Source organism: Gorilla gorilla, chromosome 8, assembly GCF_029281585.2.
Source record: "Gorilla gorilla gorilla isolate KB3781 chromosome 8, NHGRI_mGorGor1-v2.1_pri, whole genome shotgun sequence".
In the NCBI taxonomy this organism is placed as follows: Eukaryota; Metazoa; Chordata; class Mammalia; order Primates; family Hominidae; genus Gorilla; species Gorilla gorilla.
In genome coordinates, this window is record NC_073232.2 from 26,152,879 (window position 1) to 26,174,143 (window position 21,265).

Genomic DNA, 21,265 nt, shown 5'->3' on the forward strand with positions numbered 1-21,265 from the left:
ATATGACAATACAAGTTAAGGAAAATACTTTTGCTTTCAGATAATATTAGATCAAGTCAGTGTGCTAACACTGTTCATCCTGTATTGACTGGCAGGTGTATTTGTCCCTCTGCCTGCCTTACTGCTTATTTTCTCAGAAAGTCTTCTGGCTATTCTTAAACTGAATTTCCATTTGAACTTTAGGGAGAACTTGGCAGATTAGAAAACAACAACTTTTGACTATTTTATTGAAGTTATAGTGAAACAGAGCCAATATTTTTACAATATTCAGCCATCCTATCCAAGACCACAGTATGCTTTCATCATTTTTCAAATCTCTTTAACTCCCATGTGAGTTATATAGATTTCTTGTTATACAGATTCTTGTGTTGTTACTAAAAATAGGAACTTTCTCCTATTATGTCTTCTAGTAGGTTTTTATTTGTATATTGTATGCTATAGGTTATCATATTTTTGTAGCCAGCCTCCTTATTAAAGCACTAATTGTTCCTCATATACTATTTTTGCTTAACTTGTTGGTATTTTCCGGCATACTCAATCACATTTTCAAATATTTCTATTTATATGATATTTCTCTGTGTAAGTACATTAGCTAACAGATCCACAACTATATCAAGTAATAGTGCTAATGGTGGACATCTTTGTCTTTTTATTATTTTAATGAGAATACTTTTAAAGTTTCACCATTTGGTATGTTACTGGATTTAGATGTGTGTGTGTGTGTGTGTGTGTGTGTGTGCGCGTGTGTGTGTGTAGTCAAGGTTAGATATGTGTGTGTCAGGCTCTTGGAACATTTGCATTCTTAGTCCCAGAGCCTTCATTCCGAGGTGTCCTTATCTGAGGCCTTGAGCAGAACTTCTCTGCCAAGGCCTCCTTGTGTGGGGAGGTGTGGGAAACCCTGAAGACACTGATGACACCTGAAGAGTGTGCCACTCTGACTCAGTCCCCAGCACTTTTCCACTGCTAGCCCTCCCTGCTTTCCCTTCCCTTAAGGCCAAGGATTCCCTCAACAGTGAGAGGGCCCTCACATATACACTGATCCATGGGTAAATGGAACCGAGAGAGTGGCATTGTCTCTGCTTTTAGATTCTTGCCAGTAACACCACCGTAAGTGAGTGAAGCCTTAACTCTTTTGTTTTTGGCCTTAATCAGCTACTTTAACGCTCTTGACAGCTGAGCTTTCTCTTCCCCAACTCTGTTGAGACCCTGACAATAACACTGAACAATGTCCTAAAAAATTGATAGTTTCATTTATCTGCAAAGACATATTTTTTGTGTCTCACTGACTCTTCCCACTCCGATTACATTATTATTTCTACACTGCAAAGCTTTACAACATTTTCAGCTATTTTCTAACCATAGTTTTCCTCCTAACACAGCAGCTTCATTCCTGGGTTTTCTACTTTGATTCATCTCTTGCTCAGCTAGATTATGTGATGCAGTCATCTGTTCCAGAAGGGCTCATGGATGTTATATTGTAAATTTCATTCTAGAAAAATTTTTATCTATTTTTATTAAGAGTTTTTGTTCCACTGGAGTCATTCTCTTCTTCAGAGGCATTAATGATATTTATCACGGATCACTCTGTCTTCGGTAGCTATCATTTACTCTACAGTATGTAACTGGAGAAAGTGAAGAAAGAGAACAGAGATTATTTTTGAAGCAATAATGGTCAAAACCCCCAAATTTGATGAAAATTATAAATAAGAAAAGCACCACAAGGTCCAAGCACTACAAATAAAGAAAAACATAAAGAGCACATCAAAATAAAACTTTTCAAAACACGTGATAAAGATAAAATCTTAAATGTAGACAGAGAAAGACACAATATATTAAGAGGAATGAAAACAGAAATTATTACAGACCTTAAGCCAGAAATTAAGTAACCCAGGTAACACAGGAAAGTATTAAAAGAAAACAAGCAGATTTTTACAAAAATATCTTTCAAAATGAATGCAATCAAAGATTCAGTGGGCCAGGCACAGTGGCTCATGCCTGTAATCCCAGCACTTTGAGAGGCTGATGTGGGAGGATCAGTTGAGCCCAAGAGTTTGAGACCAGCCTGGGCACACAGTGAGACCCTGCCTCTCCAAAAAAGAAAAAAAAATGAGTAAAAATTATATTTCACAGTGAAGACAAAATAAAACACTTTTTTACTCAAAAGCACCAAGGTAATTTGTCCCTTTCCACATATAACCAACAAGAGACACTAAAGAAGGTTTTTCAGGAAGAAGAAAAATTATATCACATGCAAACTTTGATCTAAAACACAAGGATAAAAAGTGCTGAAAATTGTAGGTATATAGATAAATATAAAAGACTTTTTGTGCTTTTTAAAAGTTCTTTAATAGATATTTGACTATTTAATCCAAAAAATAGTAACAATGTATGTTGGTGCCTATAACATTCGTAGCAGTAAAGTGCAAGACAAAATATCAAAATAGACCGTAGGCGAAATTGGAGGAATACTGTTAAAATTTAAACATAAAGTGGTATAATGTTATTTGAACGCGGGCTTCCACAAGTAAAAGATGCATCTTGTAAACCCTAGAGAATCCAATAAGAAAATAAAACAAAGATAGATATAGATAATTAGATATTTAAAAAGAAATTTCAGTTTACATTGAATAAATATTATGACTAATTGTATTTAAAAAGACATTAGTGAAGAATAATGAATTTTTTAAAAATCCAAATAAAAATAGTGACAATGTAAAATGGTAAAAACACTTCAAAAAATTCGAAAATTTGGTATTTTCTCATAAAGTTTAATAAATGTAGGTATTTATCCACAATAAATGAAAACTAAGATCCACACAGATTTGTACATATATGTTCATTGCAACTTTACTTGTAATGGTAAAAAACTAGAAACTACTTAAATGTCTATAATAATGTGAATACATACACATATTGTAGTATATGATATTCTACTGTACAAAATATCACTCAACAATAAAAAAGAGCAAATTATTGATATACAACAAAACATGATGAATTCCAAAACCATCAACACTAAACAAAAGCAGTTCCACTCAAAAGAACTACACTCTTATGATTTTATTTGTGATATACTAGGAAGGGAAAACTTAATCCATAATGAAAAGAAAGCAGATCCATTGTCACCTGGTTTGGGGTTGGAGACTGACAGAAATGTGGCACTAAGAACAATTTAGCATGATGGAAGTGTTCTAAGTCTTGATTGTGGTGGTGGTAGTTACACAGTTGATGACTGAGTCGAAACTCAAAATGCCCACTTAAAATTACGTACAATAAACTACATGTTTATTGCATGTAAATTATGAGAAATTTCATGAGAAATTTGCTTGTAAAATTTTTCATAATAAATTAGGAGAAACAACACAGGTTCTTTTTTTTTTTTTTTTTTTTTTTTGAGACAAAGTCGACCAGGCTGGAGTGCAGTGGCGCGATCTCAGCTCACTGCAACCTCCGCCTCCTGGGTTCAAGCGATTCTCCTGCCTCAGCCTCCCAAGTAGCTGGGACTACAGGCATGTGCCAACACACCTGGCTAATTTTTGTATTTTTAGTAGAGACCAGGTTTTGCTATGTCAGCCAGGCTGGTCTCGAACTCGTAACTTCGTGATCCACCTGCCTCGGCCTCCCAAAGTGCTGGTATTACAGGCGTCAGCCACCGCGCCCAGCCAATTTCACATTATTTAAAAAATAACTCAACATAAATCAGTGTTTCAATACTTGTGCTGAAGTCATCACAGGTGAAAAAGGTTAACCTTGACAGGTTTGCTAAAATAAGAAGCATTCAGTAATAGCCAATGATTTTTCTCCCTTGTTCTTACTGCATGCTATATATATTGCATAAGTATTTAATAAAAGTAAATACTTTTTCAAAGTTCAATATCACCACAGAACCAAGCATTTAGAAGTCAAGCATATCCTTACATTTCAATTATTTCTCTGAAAGACCAAAATATTGATCTCCCTGTCTATAGCTGGACTTTTTTTTAAAAGCATGCTATCTTCTGATAGGATATAAAATGTTAATCCCCTTCTCCTGAACTCTTAAATTTATATATGCTTTATCTTCCAATTAAGCCAACGGAAACCAGTATTAGGCAGTGTTTTTCAATCACATTTCCCTTGCTACATACTTATTAAAACAATGACAATTACTCACTTCAATTGTCTTGGCAAGTAACTGTGTGTTAGGAAAATTATACTTGTATACTTCATTAGCGACAGTGTTGACATCAATGGCAGCCACCACTTGTGCAGGTATACAGCTTTCTGTAATGATAAATGGAATATCTTGAAAAGAAAAGTCCTTAAGTTCATTATAGAAAGAAATCAAAATAGCAGAATTTAGTAATCCATTTCCTTATTTCCTCATTTATTAGCCTCATCTCAGACTGTCAGTGGAAGGTCAGGCCTGGGGAAGCCAGGCATGAAGTGAAATATTTGAACATGGACTTCTGGTTCATCTCTCTAAACAGCATTCCAATGCTAAAGATAAGATTTAAATATTTTAGTGCTTACCTCTTATATTTGCTTTCCTCCCTCATTAAGAGACACACTTATAAGTCAAATAGAAAGTTTTCCTAAGTTAAAACAAACCAAAAATTGAAAAGTGAGATATATTCTAAAAGCCCTATGATCTGGAACTTTGTATAAATAAACTACCATTTGTTCTGCACCTTCTCACATTAATACAATGTTGCTTCACAGTACCATTGAAAATGCTTTAATTGTTTTTTTAGTAACAGCTTTATTGAGATGTAATTCACATTTGACAAAATTCACCCAATTAGAGCTTACATAAGTTTTTAAATGAGATGAACAATTAATTGGTATCCAAATGTAAACGGTTCATTTACCAACATTTTAAATGTTGACAGACCAGAAGAGAATATAAGAAGAATAAGGGAAATAATTATAAAGGAATGCCTTCACTGCCCTTCTGTCTTGCTGGTGAAGAAAACCGTTTTCAAAATGTTTTCAGATTCAGAGAATTCTAGCATATTCTTTAATGTTAGCCGAAATTGGAACTCCACAATTGTAGCCGTAGCTATATTTTACAATGACCACCCTCTTTCCCCAAATATGTATAAAACCAATTATGTGCATGCCCTGACCCAAGTCAGGAGAAAGTGTGAAGTTTTAAAAATAAAAGTATTTGAGACTTCAGAAAATCATCAGAGAAAGCAATATAATATTACATAGTAGATCCAAGTAGCCGATTCTTTAATACCATTAGCTGATTAATAGTCAGCTGATTAGCTTACCCCAAATATCAAAAAAGGGAAAAAAAAAAAAAAAAAAGAATGGTGTGAGGAACTAGGACTCATGCAGCAGGCACCCGGAAATAAAAGCAGACCACAGGAGACAGGGCAAGGAGAAAGGCTCACACACGCTCAGAAAACAATCATAACCTTCCACTGAGGCCTAGAAGAGATGAGGCCAGGAAGAAAAGAAAGGCACAAATGTCTCCAAGGATTTATACTAAATGGCTGCTAGGCTCAAGACACTCAGCAGGTATCCTGCTGAAAAGTAAGATCCCCTGCGTGCTGCAAACTTGGTGGTCTGATCAGTAATGCCATAGACAGCTGCCTCTTCTGCATTTAAGTGCAATAAGTAGTTACTGGCCTTAGTATAAAATAAATTTGAGGTTATAAATTATATCTGTTAAAGCCATCAGATCTTGAAACATAAATCAAGAAGGCTTCTAAACAAAAGAAAATATTAATATATAAGATCAATTTGCAAACACAAAACTATCATAATTCAAGTCAAGAATTAAGCTACTACTAATCACTGTAAGACAGTTGAAAATTAAATAAACTTCATTGTACTATTTTACTGTTTTGTTAAATATGTTGTAATCAGCATGATGTAGCCTGCTTGTATTTCCACCATATATGAAGCAAACTGGGATTGCCTGACATTGGTTAATAGGACTTGTATCTTTTTTCAGGCAGAGTGAAAATGTACAGAGATGTGCTGAATCTGCACTGTAATCAATAATTAATTTTATGTTCTTGTGTTATATGCCTGGAGGTCACAAAAACTGACAAAAATCAACTGCCAAATGAGTATTTCATATGGTGATCCAAAAACTGATGAACTGAAAGTTCTTTCTCAGGAAAGAACAGATTTTCAAAGCCAATAAGCAAATGCACGGTTTGCATGGATTGATGCACATATTTTAGACTGTTATAAAATTAGGACCTACTGCATAACTTAAAAAGTTATTTCTATTAAGAGAAATGGATGTACTAAGATATTACTGACACTAATTCAACTTGCCTTTTCAAAATAGAATTGGGGGGTGGTTATTGTTTCTAACGAAAAGGTTAAACTTAACAGATAAGTTTTAAAAAGCAAACCTGTCAATTCTGTCAAAATCTTAACTTGCCAAAGACTAGTTGCCTTGATATTTCTTAGTATACAGTTTAAATCTACAATCTCCAAAATTCTTTACTTTTAAGTTACATATATAGATTTTGAAAATGTATAATTAAAAATGTCAAAGTGAATATAATTCTATAGAATTTTGCCTATGTGAGCTCCATCGCTTGAGTGATCCAAGAGTAGTAATTCTCAAAAAGGAGGCAGAATTTGGGAAAGGGATTCGTGAGTATCTTTTCATTGAAACAGAGGAAGAGGATGTGTTTTCAGTACTTTGATGTATTACTTTGCCTAGACTTTATTCATGATATTTCAGTTAATATTCAGGATTTCATATTTATTAACAGGAAGCCTGGTTTAAAAAAAAAGGTGAGATATCCTACTTAGAGAAACACAATTATTTATTTTATTTATTTATTTATTTATTTATTTATTTATTTATTTTTTGAGATAGTGTCTCACTCTGTTGCCCAGGCTGGAGTTCAGTGGCATGATCTCGGCTCACTGCAACCTCCACCTCTCAGGTTCAAGCAATTTGATTCTCCTGCCTCAGTCTCCAGAGTAACAGAAACTACAGACACGTGCCACCACACCCAGCTAATTTCTGTATTTTTAGTAGGGACAGGGTTTCACCATGTTGGCCAGGCTGGTCTCAAACTCCTGACCTCAAGTGATCTGCCTGCCTCAGCCTTCCAAAGTGCTGGGATTACAGGTGTGGGCCACCACGCTTGGCTGAGAAACACAGTACAAATTATTTTAAAAGGTTGTCAGATTGGCTCCGAAAGGAATACATAAGGACATCACGCTTCCATTTATATGAGGACTAAATTTAAAAGGTAGATTTAGTTATTTCAAGAGAGATTTCTAGGTAAGATGTTAGAAATGTCACTGAGGATACATACATAATTCTTGCTTTCAATATGCTTCTTACAAAAATAGACAAGAAACACACACACACAGACACACACACACACACAGACATTTGAACAGCAATACTTTCCTTTCTTTTTCTGATGATTCTTTCTGGAAACGCTGTAGGGAAGAACTTTTTGTTGGTAGTAGTGAAAAGCTTTACAAGTTCACACTCTTCTTGACTTTCCTAATCAAATAAATAAAAAAATTTAACTGTTCTTGTGTAGTTATTAATGTGGGAAAAAAATCAATATTTACAAGATGTAAATGCAAATGTAAAAAATGTAAATGTAAAGACGTTATGTTAGATAATATAATGCAGTTTGAAGTTTTGAGGAGGACCTTGAGAAAGAAAACTAAGGCATAACCAGTCCACTTTGAAATAAGGTAAGAAATTTTTAAAATTCTATTCCTTCTTTATTATTTATTTTCTAATCTATATCTCGTATAGGTGAGTAACTACTGAATTACTCATTATACTCACACCTGAGACATTTAATCAAGTATGTTAACACTGACATCTAGTTGTAAGATGAAAGATCAGTTGAATACATCCAATGTCCTTTCATTCAAAGTGCTGGCTTAGTTAGGAATAAAAGTACTAAAGAACATACAGACCTATAAGGATCTGAACTTAAAATTGCTGCCAAATGTTTTATCACTATTAGTAAAGTGTATTGTTTTGTTCTTTTTAAAAGTTCTTGTATTTTGCTGGGTGAGGTGGCTCACACCTGTAATTCTAGCACTTTGGGAAGCCAAGGAGGGCGCACCATTTGAGGTTCGGAGTTTGAGACCAGCCTGGCCAAAATAGTGAAACCCTATCTCTACTAAAAATACAAAAATTAGCCGGGCATGGTGGCACATGCCTGTAATCCCAGCTACTCAGGAGGCTGAAGCAGGAGAATCGCTTGAACCCTGGAGGCGGCGGGTACAGTAAGCTGAGATTGCACCATTGCACTCCCGCCTAGATGACAGAGTGAGACTATGTCTCAGAAAAAAAAAAAAAATTCTTGCATTTTAAAAATTGCTGATAAATTATTTCCAAGAATAAAATAAAAAATACATTAAAAATATTTTTCAAAGATCTAGTTTCCTTAGAAAGTTTCCATAGTCAGCTAACACTCAAAACAAAATTTACTTTGTGTCAAGACATACCTTAGATTATTATTGTTACTAACACCCAACTAAATATAAGAGACCACCAGCCAAAATACGGATTGGAACTGCTGGAGATCTATGAAATTATCACGTCCTTGACACTATATCTTAGGAGAATTTATTTTTCAACAAAATACCAAAAGACATACCAGAACCAGAGAAGTGGTGGAAGAGAGAAATATGGCAAATTAATGTAAAAAAAAAGGAGCACAGTGAAGGAATCTACAAAGAATGGAAAATAAAGATGTTATGTCAGATAGTATAATGCAGTTTGGAGTTTTGAGGAGGACCTTGAGAAAGAAAATTAAGGCATGAGTAATCTTTCCAGAACATCTCTAGGAAAGTCTATTTAAAGTCATGTTGATGTCATGAGGTAGCTAATACAGCTTCTCCAGCCCCTCAACCCACAACCTCGCACCAGCCCTGAAGCTTTCCTTGGCAGAAGAGAAGAGAAAAAGCAATTTAGTTATCCACTTTCAGCAGGGGCTACAGAAAGGCCACACAGCCCAGCATTACCCTTAGTCCTGATGATGCAGGGACCTCAATTTCCAGGGGCATAAACTGGTCTCTAAAAAGAATATAGGTAACGAACGCCTAGGATATAGTAAATGCTCAATAATTATTAAAATTCATATTCACTGCTTGGCATTTATCTGGAATATTATAGATTAAATAGATAAAATAATAATGATAATGGTTATTTTAACTAAAATTTAAAAATCAAAATTAAAACAATCATTATCATTATTATTAAGGTTAGAAAATAAGACCAGTGACAAAAGCTTAAGACTCATACTGTTCATCTGGGAGATGAACTGCAGGAGAAATATTTTTGAAAGAGTTTCAAGTAATGTAAGAAGAGATCTTCACAAATGACAAAAACTAGCTGATTCCAATCTCTACTAATAAAAAAAAAAAGAGGAAAAACAGAAACGGGCTAAAATTTAATCCCAAGAGACTAGCATTGATGGGAAAAGCTTTCCTGACCTTGCTATGAAACCCTAGAATGAAAGAGAGAAATCGGAGGTATCGGGGAAAGGATTTTTTTAACACAGGGCAGAAAAATTTTCTTCCCAGGATATTTATTACTTGTTTTATCCAATTTGGAGGAGGATAGTCCCACTAAGCAAACCTCTAAAGACACCTTCTAGCCCTAATACTCTATGAGCATTTAAGTAAGAAGTGTAGGTCTTCAGATCATCTTTTACTACCTGCCATTATTGACAAAGATCTTGGCCTTTTCACCCTAATTCACTGGTTAGAAACTAAAGAACTGATACAAGAGAAATGCTCTTTTATGGTTATGTTTGTCTATTAATTTGCCTTTCCTAGATACTATGTTTAAAACAACTATTAAGGAATAAAAATAGTAAGTGAACTATGACAAACAATATAAATTTTCTCTTTCTGCTGGGTGTGGTGGCTCACGCCTTTCATCCTAGCACTATGGGAGGCTGAGGTGGGTGGATCACCTGAGGTCAGGAGTTTGAGACCAGCCTGGCCAACATGGCAAAACCCCGTCTCTACTAAAAACACAAAAATCAGCTAGGCATGGTGGTAGGCACCTGTAATCCCAGCTACTCAGGGCCTGAGGCAGGAGAATCGCTTGAACCCACGAGGTGGAGGTTGCAGTGAGCCGAGATTGAGCCACTTCACTCCAGCCTGGGCAAAAGAGCGGAACTCTGTCTCAAAAAAAAAAAAAAAAATTCTCTTTCCATATTCGGTACAGAGAAAACCTGATTTGTGGGAATCAACATGAAGTAACATTGCATTAATGCTTAATTTTTTCCTTCTACTTATAACTGTCTATTAGGAGAGAAACTAGTATTTCCTAGACAAAGCTGGACCTTAGGTGAAATAGTGCCGTGCTTTTTTTCATGATAATCAATCTTTAATTCCCTTGTCCCTCTTCCCATTTCAAACTGCCTAGCAAAATGTTAAACTGAACACTAAGCAAATGAGTACCTAAGAAACAGTATGAATGATGGATAGCAAACAACATATTTTTCCTATTACAGAACTCAAGGAACTTCACAATTTCTCCTTAGTGCTCAGTCTCTTTGAAGTAAATTTTACATCAAATTAAATTTTGCTAATGAAATTTTACTAATATGTTTTACTAATGACTCAAAAATATGATTTCTAGTTATACTATCTCTGCAAAAATTATTTGCATATCCCAACATTTATTTCTTCCTCCTCTTCAATAACCAAACATCAAATTTATTCACTGTGGCAATGCACCCTGCTAAAAGGATATCTGCCACCCCTCTACAGCTAGATGCAGCCATGGACTAAGGTCAGATTAATGAGACAGAATAAGTGCATCAGACTCTCAGAGAGTGTTCTATAAAGGAAGAGAGCGGTAGTTCCCTATGCTCTCTGGCCTTTCCACTGGAGGTTTGGAAAGCAGATGTAATGACTTGAGCTCCGTTTGCTGTGACGGACCATGAAGGCTGATCCGTGCACTCTCATCACACTCCACTTCACTCTACTGTCACATTTTTCCCAGGACAGTTGCTCCCACACTAGACTAGTCAATCATCTCAGTGCTGACACCATGTCTCATTCATATGGGTACTCTCAGCACCCAGGCATTGCAGTAATTGGCACAGAATAGGCGCTCAATAAACATCTATTGACTGAATATATACAGGAGAATAAGTGAATTATACTTCCTAAAATCAACTCCTGATTATTACTGATTACCCTCCTTGTTCTCCTGTTTCTGAGAACACTGCTAGCTTAAAACGTATTTAATATGTCTGAACTTATATGATTATCTCAATGCTCATTTTTAAGTAATTGTTTGACATTTAGGTCAAATTTTTTACCTTGGAAACACCTACAATGAAGTTCCCAGGAAACCTACAAAATTCTATTTATGTTACAAATGTCTTAAATATAGTCCCAGTAGTGCTATTGTCAGGCAGTAAGTAAATATCTGTGAGATTACCTATCATGTACTGAGCACTCTACTGAGGATACAAAATGAGTGGACATTTGTTTTCTGTTTTACCAGCATCTGGCCCCTCCTTTTCTGGCAATAGTCCCAGATTTTCTTTGGGGGAACCTTACCTCACTCATGCTCTGTTGAAGTGGTTCAGATGGCCTCAAATCCCCCTCTCCTAGCTTCTAGAAGCCTCGGTCAAGTGCCTGAGCCAGTAAGACTAGCCAGACCGGTTTCAGGATGGGCATGCAACTCAAAACAAGCCAATTAGGCACAATAAGAGGTGACCCCTGGCTTTTTCTTGTGTAACTATTAATAGCAAGAGTTGCTTGATCTTTCTTACCAGGTTAAACCTTGGATGGAGATAAGTTCAGAGGCTACTACAGGCATTTTGATGCAATAAGGGGAGAACATATATAAAAATGCACCCAACCTAGAAGAAACAAGGCTGAGATACATGGAGAAAAAAACTGGTTTCTGGTGACATGATTTGAGCCCCTGCTTCAAACTCTACCCCTAACTGGGCCTACATTTGGACCTGGTCAATTAAATGAGTCCATATTTACAACTTTTAGGAAACCAGTCTGAGCTAAGTTTCTGTCACTTGCAAATAACACTTCTAAGTGGCATTCAAGTGAACACAAACTAATATGCCATTTGTTCCTATGAGGAGAAGCATTTCGAATTCCAAACTGGCAAACAGAGCAATATGAATGCAAAAGTCCTGTAAATAAGTAATTAATTAACCATGCATCTACAAAATAGAAATATTCTTCTTGATAAAACTGTTCTAAATTGAAGAAAGAAGGTCAATAGTCTTCAATTTGGGGAGTGAAGACTTCCTTATGGTAATATCCAATTACCTATTTCTACATATGGATACTAAATACAACAAATACAGAGAGAGAGCTACTTATAAACTATAGCTCCCATGTCTTTTAAGGAGCACAGAATATTTTCAGTTGCCCAGTCTCATCAATTCTTACAAAGCTCAAGTCCTGAAAGTAAAACAGTTAAAATAGAAATTTCATTACAAGCAATTCAAAAATACCAAATTTTAAATGATCGATAAACATATAAAAGATGCCAAACCTCATCAATAATGACAGAAATCCACATTAACCAGTTTTACTTAGCAGCTTGGCAAAGACTGGATAAATGAACACTGTCTAATGCCAGCAAGGATTTAAGAAAATGTGCTGTCCCTCATGTCATTTGTGGTATAAATTGACATAATTCTTCTGATTATTAGACCTAGTTATACTACATCTGGAAATGTTTGCTAAGGAAAATTGTAAACAAGTATGTAAAGATAAGAGTGTAAGATTACATACATGTATGAAAATAGAGATGTTAAAAAGATAACATCCATATTTACTGTCACAAAGCAATATCCATATTATTTACTACATAGAGCAGTTTCAGAATATCTTGAGTAAAAATCCAAGTTTTATAAAGTGTATGTGTATGTGTATGTGTGCACCTTAGGACAGAGAAAACAGCAAATATCAACAGAGGCTATCTCCTGGTGGTGAGATTTGGAGGTAATTCTTCTTCCTTTAAACTCTTTTGAATAATTTGATTTTTTTCTCATTGAGAATATACTATTATTTTATTTATACCTTTATTTATTTTTTTGAGATGGACTCTTGCTCTGTCGCCCAGGCTGGAGTGCCGTGGCATGATCTCAGCTCACTGCAATCTCCACCTCCTGGGTTCAAGTGATTCTTCTGCTTCAGCTTCCTGAGTAGCTGGGACTACAGGTGTGTGCCACCATGCCCGGCTAATTCTTGTATTTTTAGAAAGAGACAGGGTTTCACCATATGGGCCAGGCTGGTCTCGAACTCCTGACCTCGTGATCCACCTGCCTCGGCCTCCCAAAGTGCTGGGATTACAGGCATGAGCCACCACGCCTGGCAAGAATGTACTATTTTTATTATTGGCAAAAAGCAAACAAAAAAATGACTTTTATTTTGGAACGAAAGAATTCAATGCTGCTCTTGGTTTTGACCCTGAAAAACAACAAAAGGAAAGTAACAAGGACAGACAAGAAAGGTTTGGCTCTTTTCTCAAGGCATGCCAATTGTGCTGTGACCTGGCACAGGCACATACACACCAGTAAACAATTATAACTCATTATAATTACAACAATTGTAACTCAGTGCATTATTTTACCTGCTAACTCAACAATAATCAAAAGAAAAACTAAAAATTAAACTACCTTATGAAAGTCTTCTAAAGATCAGCAAGTAGCTAGCATACGCTCAAAAAATGTAGAGCTGAAAGTAACCTATTCACATGCTTACAGAAGTCAAAAGATATAAACTACTTAAAAAGTCAAGAAATAATAGAAACACATGTGATGCGGTCAATTACAGGTGTGAACAACAAAGACTTTGATTTTGTTTTACATACATTTGTTTTGAGTGAATGACCACTCATGAATGGTTCCTTACTATAAAATGTTTACGGTCCTCTTTACTGATGCTTTCTCATAACTTATGAGGTGATCATTTCTGACGTATTTATGGAAAAGTCAATGAAAAAATGAGAAGTGACATAAACATTAGTACCCTATATCTAGTTAACTGAATTTTTAAAGACTTGTAAAAATATAAGTATTTTAATATTTTATAACATATAGTATAATATATATAATAATTAACTCACAAAGATCCCTAAAATTAGCCTAAGAAAATCCTCTCTAAATTTGTCTTCCCATTCTGAGCCTTCTTTGCTTTATAGTTAGCCCTCCTTGAAAGCTTCTACTTTTCATCATTATTGACTCAATAAAATTTCAAATCCTATCCTGCAAAACACTAGCAGTATAATTTCTGCTACAGATACCTCTAAAAGGAGAGTTAAGTTTTACAGTTTTGCACTAGGCCAGAAAGTATAGGCTTGTCATAAGACCTATGCACTTCAACTGCCTCACTCATTTCCCCTTTCCAAGTCTCCTCCTAACCACATCATTCTCTACAAATCTTTTTCCACTAAGCCACACAGTATTCAACATTAGGCATTATTATTTTATTTTTTATCAAAGCTATCTTAGGGACAGTCTTATGGAATTTTTTATTTTGTGTGTGTGTGTGTTCATACGTCCTGATGAAGATTTAGAATATGGATATCTGTTTGTGTATTTCCTTCTCTCTTTCTCTGCTAGAATTCTGCATTTATATCCTAGCTTGGCTATTTCCAGTTGTGTGATTTAGGCAAGTTTCTCTGTGTCTTTAAGCCTCAGTATCTTCACCTATTAAGAGGATAATAAAGTACCCGTGCCATAGAATTTTCTGAGGACTAAATGAGTTAATAACTATAATAGGATGTGGACATCTTTGGGGATTATTATTTGATTAGTGTCTGGCATATAATAAATGTTTGCCATTATTATTATTGAAAGGGCAAAGACTTTTTAAAAATGAGAATATCAAATGCTAGAAAGGACCAGGTGTGATTTAAAAATCGTCAGTGCGGCACTTCTCAAAAGAAGACATTTATGCAGCCAAAAGACACATGAAAAAATGCTCATCATCACTGGCCATCAGAGAAATGCAAATCAAAACCACAACAAGATACCATCTCACACCAGTTAGAACGGCGATCATTAAAAACTCAGGAAACAACAGGTGCTGGAGAGGATGTGGAGAAATAGGAATGCTTTCACACTGTTGGTGGGACTGTAAACTAGTTCAACCATTGTAGAAGACAGTGTGGCGATTCTTCAGGGATCTAGAACTAGAAATACCATCCCATTACTGGGCATATACCCAAAGGATTATAAATCATGCTGCCATAAAGACACATGCACAGGTATGTTTATTGCGGCACTATTCACAATAGCAAAGACTTGGAACCAACCCAAATGTCCATCAATGATAGACTGGATTAAGAAAATGTGGCACATATACACCATGGAATACTATGCAGCCATAAAAAGTATGAGTTCATGTCCTTTGTAGGGACATGGATGAAGCTGGAAACCATCATTCTCAGCAAACTATTGCAAGGACAGAAAACCAAACACCACACATTCTCACTCATAGGTGGGAATTGAACAATGAGAACACTTGGACACAGGGTGGGAACATCACACACCAGGGCCTGTTGTGGGGTGGAGGGAGGAAGGAGGGATAGCATTAGGAGATATACCTAATGTAAATAACAAGTTAACAGGTGCAGCACACCAACATGGCACATGTATACCTATGTAACAAACCTGCATGTTGTGCACATGTACCCTAGAACTTACAGTATAATAAATAAATAAATAAATAAATAAATAAATAAATAAATAAGGTCAATGCAGTTGTGAGCATCAATTAACAGTCAATATTTCAATGAATATTTGGTGGTATACATTTAAAACCCTAAAAATTACTTTGGATTTTTTAGTTTTACGTTTTGGCACATTTCTTAAGGTGTGATAGGCAAAATAATAATCCCCAAAGATATCCACATCCTAATCCCTGAAACCTGTGAAAATGTTACCTTACATGGGAATCCGGATTTTGAAGATGTGATTAAACTTGAGATGAGGAGATTATCCTGAATTATGCAGGTGGGCCCAGTATAATCACAGGAAGGACTGAGGAAGATTAAAATCAGAGAAGGGGATTTGGAGATGGAGTAGAGGTCAGAGAGAAGGCTTTGGGATGCTACACTTCTGGCTTCAAAGATAGAAAAAGGGATAATGAGCCACGTACTATGGGCAGCTCCTAGAAGCTAGAAAAGCCAAGCAAATGAATTCTCCCCTAGAACCTCCAGAAGGAATGCAGCCCTGTGGATACCTTGATTTTAAGACTTCTGACCTCCAGAATTATAAGCTAATAAACCTGTGTTGCTTTAAGCCACTAAGTTTATGTTTGTTACAGCAGCAATAGGAAACTCATACATATGATAATAATTAGAGATGTAAAGAAAATATTTATATATAGGATAAGTGATGCTATTTTATTTATAATAGTGCAAATTTATGAATGATCTAAATGTCCCAGAATAGATGATTAATCCGAACAAATACTGTACTTTCATAAAGTGGAGTATCATACAACCATTAAAAGTTTATAAATTCTACATTTAATGGCAAGCGAAAATATTCAAGATATTCTAAGTAAAGAAAGAAAGCTATAATTTATTTTAATGTTCATGGTCACATTAGAATAAAGATTTAATCTAAGCCTTCGCCAGTGTTTATGTCTGCATTAGCATCATTGGTGAGTTTTTTAAATTTTCTTCTCTATTTATGTAGCATTGGTATTGCCCAGTAGAGCAAAATCTCTGGAAAAAGGAACATGACTGTCTCGTTCAATGCTGTATCCTCACCATACAACACAGTAAGCAACAAAGAAAAATCACTCCATAGTTACGTACTGAATAAATGAATATTTTTAGTGTGTCCCAATTTTTTAACAAATGTATTACTAATATTGCTAAAAATAAAAAACAAGAAATGCACATAATAATTTTTAAATATTCAACTTCACTAGTAATCAAAAATTAAGATAACAATTTCACCTAGTAAATTATATGGGTTAACATATTATATTGGCATATTTATGGTCACAGAGACGTTATTGAATATAAACTAGTATGTCCTTTTAAAAAAATAATTTGACAATCATCAACAACCTTTAAAATGTTCATGTACTATAGCTTATTCATTAATTCTACAAATATTTGTTGAGCATCCACTATACAATGGTGCTTTTAGACCCAAGGATACAATGGTGAACAAAATAGAACAAAATGCAACAAAAAAATCCCACCCTCAAGGAGCTTACATTCTAGAAGAGGAGGCAGTCAATTTTAAAGATAAACAAGTACAATACAAAATATGATAGGCAGTAATAAGTGCTAAAGTGAAAAACAAAACAGGCCAGAGGATAGGGAGGCAGGGCAGAGGATACAAGTTTTGGTACTGAGAACAGTTCACTGTGCATCTTTCCTGACCTTTTTCTGTGTCTAAACACAAATACATTACACACATACCCACTGTATGTGCCCAAACATAAGACAACTAGAATAAACGTTAATCCCCTATTTTCCCCATGAGAATATCCAAAATTAGATTTCTGGCCGTTTTCATTATATACGTTTAAGGATGTAGCCAAAATAGTCAAATGACTTCATATTGTATAATTTATAATTTAAACATATTTTATTTTTTATATTCAGTTTAATTACTATTTTTATATTAAAATTAAGTTCTACATTAGTAAAACAAACTCTGTTTTTTGAACTTTTTTTTAACTGGCATGAAGAATTACAGCTCTTAGGTGTTAACATGGGAAGGGAAAAGGGTATTTATCCCATTTAACAGGTCTGGCTAGCTTGTATTCAATAAATATGCACCTGAAGAAGCCATCTGAGGTAATCTTTAGGATCCGTTATGAATTTATAAAGATATAATTCCAGGTAATATCTTTAAAAAATAGAGAAAGGATTTCTTATCCCCTCACTACTGAAATGGACAATGCTTATGAAAACGTTTTACCAACCCTGTCAAGTGTTTATTCATGCTCTGCAAAATATTTTCAGCAAGTATTTCCTGTGAGTTTATAACCAGGTTCATTTATGAATTCAAGACATATTTATTGAGCATGACTGAGGCTGGCTCTGGCTCCAGGCAGAGATGAGAAAACAATGAATCCCTGCTCCCACAGAGCTTCACACAAGGAGAAGCCTCCAACATATTTTATACAGCACTATCTTAGCATGTTCATTTGGAAATATTGTATATTTTCTACTCAAAGTTCATGAAATGATTTTATTCTGCTTTCTCATGTGCCTCTTTGAAATCAGGGTCACTATCATCAACAGAGCCACCTTTTAAATCATCTAACAGTGTTCAAGGACACACCAACTTTCCTTCAGTCAGAGTTACTTGAGAACTAGCCCTTTTTGAGTTCGTGTATAATGATGTCACTGGAAATTTTATGCCCACCACAAATACCCAGTAGCTATTTGTGATTTCCGCAAAGTAATCACCTACTGTATTGCTTTATAAAGTAATTTTCAAAAGGCTTGTTTACAATAACATCCAACACTTGTAATTGTGAGGTCATCCTCCTAAAAATTACTTCTAGATCTTTAAATTCATTTCTATGGTTTTTGGCCAATTCCATTGAGTGACCTCAATAAGCATCTAGAACTGGTATTAAGTTTCTTCAGGCAAATGTAGTTTATCCAAGCAGTACTTTATTGATTTGCTATTTTTGAAAAGTTTAGTAATTGAGTAATATGAAGAGATTTCCTTTCAGAAGACTAAATTATAAGGCCATACTCTCTTTCTGAAGTATAATTTTTCAGGTAAAATGAATATCTCATATAGAAGAATTTATGCCAAACATGTCTATAAGAGTATATGTATATATGTTTGTATTTTGTTTTTGTTCTTAGTTAAAATACTGGGATCACAAGCCTTTGAATTTACAGTCATGAAGGAAATGCAAAAGATGATGTCTTCATAGCAAAAAACCCTTGGATTTTAAATATAGTGCCTTTGCCATATATTGATATGCAAAGCCATAAAAAATTTAGAAAAATGGTAGATTCACATCTTTTTCTTCAAACCATGGTACCAACATTCTGACAGTTCAAAATTAATGAAAAGAAATCTCACTGGATGGAGAACAAGCTAGAGATTAAGTCACAATCAACAAAGAACATCATTTAATCTGAATATTCAAATAATATAGTTTTAACAATTATCTCAGCAAACAATAACACAAAAATAAATTGAGAACACAAGAATAACATCCATTCTGAAGAAGCAGAGAAATTATTCTGGTACTTTATTACCATCTAAACCTTAGCGATCTATTAAAGTTTAGCATAGTTTTAAAATTCTAGTTAATTTAAAATCATATGCTAACATATGATTTAAATTTAACTAGAATTTTTAAACTACAAATCCTTTGAATTATAGGTTCTTTTTGAACCAAAATTCAACTCTAATGAAGGCATCTGCCAAAATCTATGGGGTCCTGTATGTGCTAAAAGACTCTGGCATTTGTTTCTTAAGTCTCATTCATTGAGTACTAGAGGGTAATTAACTTCATTATTGAGTTTGAACAAAAATCAGTAATGGATGCAAAAGAACTATTTAATATTAATGTTCAGCTCTCTAATAGAGCTTTTTTACTTTAGACAAAGGGGTTTGGCTAGGTTTGTGTTGATTTAAAGTCTCAGAATGAAAATAATTAGTGGATATAAGTAAAAGAAATCATTGGTCCAGGCGAAGTAACGGTAATTTTTAAAATTCCAACATACACTTTACCTAGTCCCTAAAAATGAGATATAATTTTATGCTTTTAGACAAGATGAGAGCTGGTTGGCACTATTCCTGGGTAGCACTTTTCACCAATATTTCTGATAATGTTCCATGGGAAAGCAAAAGGCAACAGAGATTCTAAAAAGGTTCCAGACACCAAACTGTACATGTAACCTTGACCTTATTTATCATTATGATAATAATCACCATGTAATTATGTGTAGATTTGCTCTCATACATCAACTTCTTTTCAACTTTGAAAAATAAAGAGTTCATATTTCTTGACAGGAATAAAAGAGAAAAAAAAAACCACTTAAACTTAATTATTTTGGCCATAGCTCACTGTTAGCATATGATTTAAATTTTACAGTGAGTAAAGACCAATTTATTCTCAAAAGCCCTGATTATTTTGACAATATTTAAAATGTTTTAAATAAAAAGAACAAAAAAGTTTTATCATGTATTACAGAAAAATATTTGTTATCTATTAAAATCTCACACACAACCATGCCTACAAAAACTCTTCATGATTCAGACTTAATACTTCAGTTTAAACTTATCACAGAAGGATGATATCTACATCAAGCTGCAGATATTTCACAGCAAGCATGCCTATAGTTCATTTTTTCATTTGTTCATTCACGCATTCAACAAGTATATAAAAGGATTATTCCAGACAAAGCCTATCCTATCATGGAGCCTACATTCTAGAGGAGAGAGACAGACAATAAACACACAAGTTTAAATTATGCCTAACAATAAAAAGTACTATGGAGAAAACTAAAAACCAGAGCAAGACAGCATGGGAGAAGGGAGTGGTTCTAGTTTTATGTAGGTCGGTTACAGAATGTCTCTTTAGCAGCAACCTGGAAGAGATGAGGGGATGGGCCTGACAGATATCAGGGAGAAGCACTTTCTAGGACAGAGAGAAGAGACACGGCAAAGGCCCAGAGATGGGAACATGCTGGTTTTGTAGGAAGAACAACCAAGAGGCCAGGGAGCCTGGAGTAGAGTGAGCAAGGGGACAGCCACAGGAGATGTGGCCCCAGAGAGAAAGTGTCTCTAGCCCAAGCAGGCCTGGGGACCCATTCAGGACTCTGGTTTTTGAGTGGTCAGAGAAGCTCCTCAGGAGTTTTAATCACAGTAATAACTTACCAGATATATTTTTTAAAGATCACTCTGGCCACTCTACTGAAAACAAACTTGCGATGCCAGAGCAGAAGCAAGATCAGTAAAGAGGCTACTGCAATAATCCTTTGTCCAGAGTCCCAGAAAAGTAGCTCAGGCCAAGCTTAGCTGCAGATGCTTTATCTGGAAGGAAAACTCCGAAGCAGCAAGAGTTAGGGCAGTGAGGCAGAGAAGGAGGGAGTGCATTAGCACGTCGGTCAATGCTTCCCAGAAACCCAGCCAACTGCTCTGGCATGAGGGATTTGGTAGAGCCAGGCTGGATGGGATGACCACACCTCAGAGCTGTCAGGGGAGGGCTGTATCTGCTGTGGGAGATGATGAGATGCCCTGCAGTAGAGACGCTACTGGGTCTGAAATAGCACTTCCTATCTTCTCACTGGCATTTGAGCAAGGAGCACCGC

General features: G+C 35.3%; 1 protein-coding gene across 10 annotated transcripts in view; it reads right to left on the reverse strand.

Annotated features, from left to right (window-relative positions):
• Positions 1 to 21,265, reverse strand: part of TRDMT1 (tRNA aspartic acid methyltransferase 1) — a 55,070-nt gene that overhangs the window by 23,646 nt on the left and 10,159 nt on the right. For 9 of the 10 annotated variants that reach the window (XM_019035596.4, XM_031015625.3, XM_019035598.3 and 6 more), the window contains exon 2: positions 4,154 to 4,263. In XM_019035596.4, coding sequence (XP_018891141.1) covers positions 4,154 to 4,263 — 110 coding nt within the window. Of the gene's footprint in view, positions 1 to 4,153; positions 4,264 to 21,265 lie in introns of those variants that run through there. The other variant, XM_055352241.2, reaches the window with a different exon arrangement.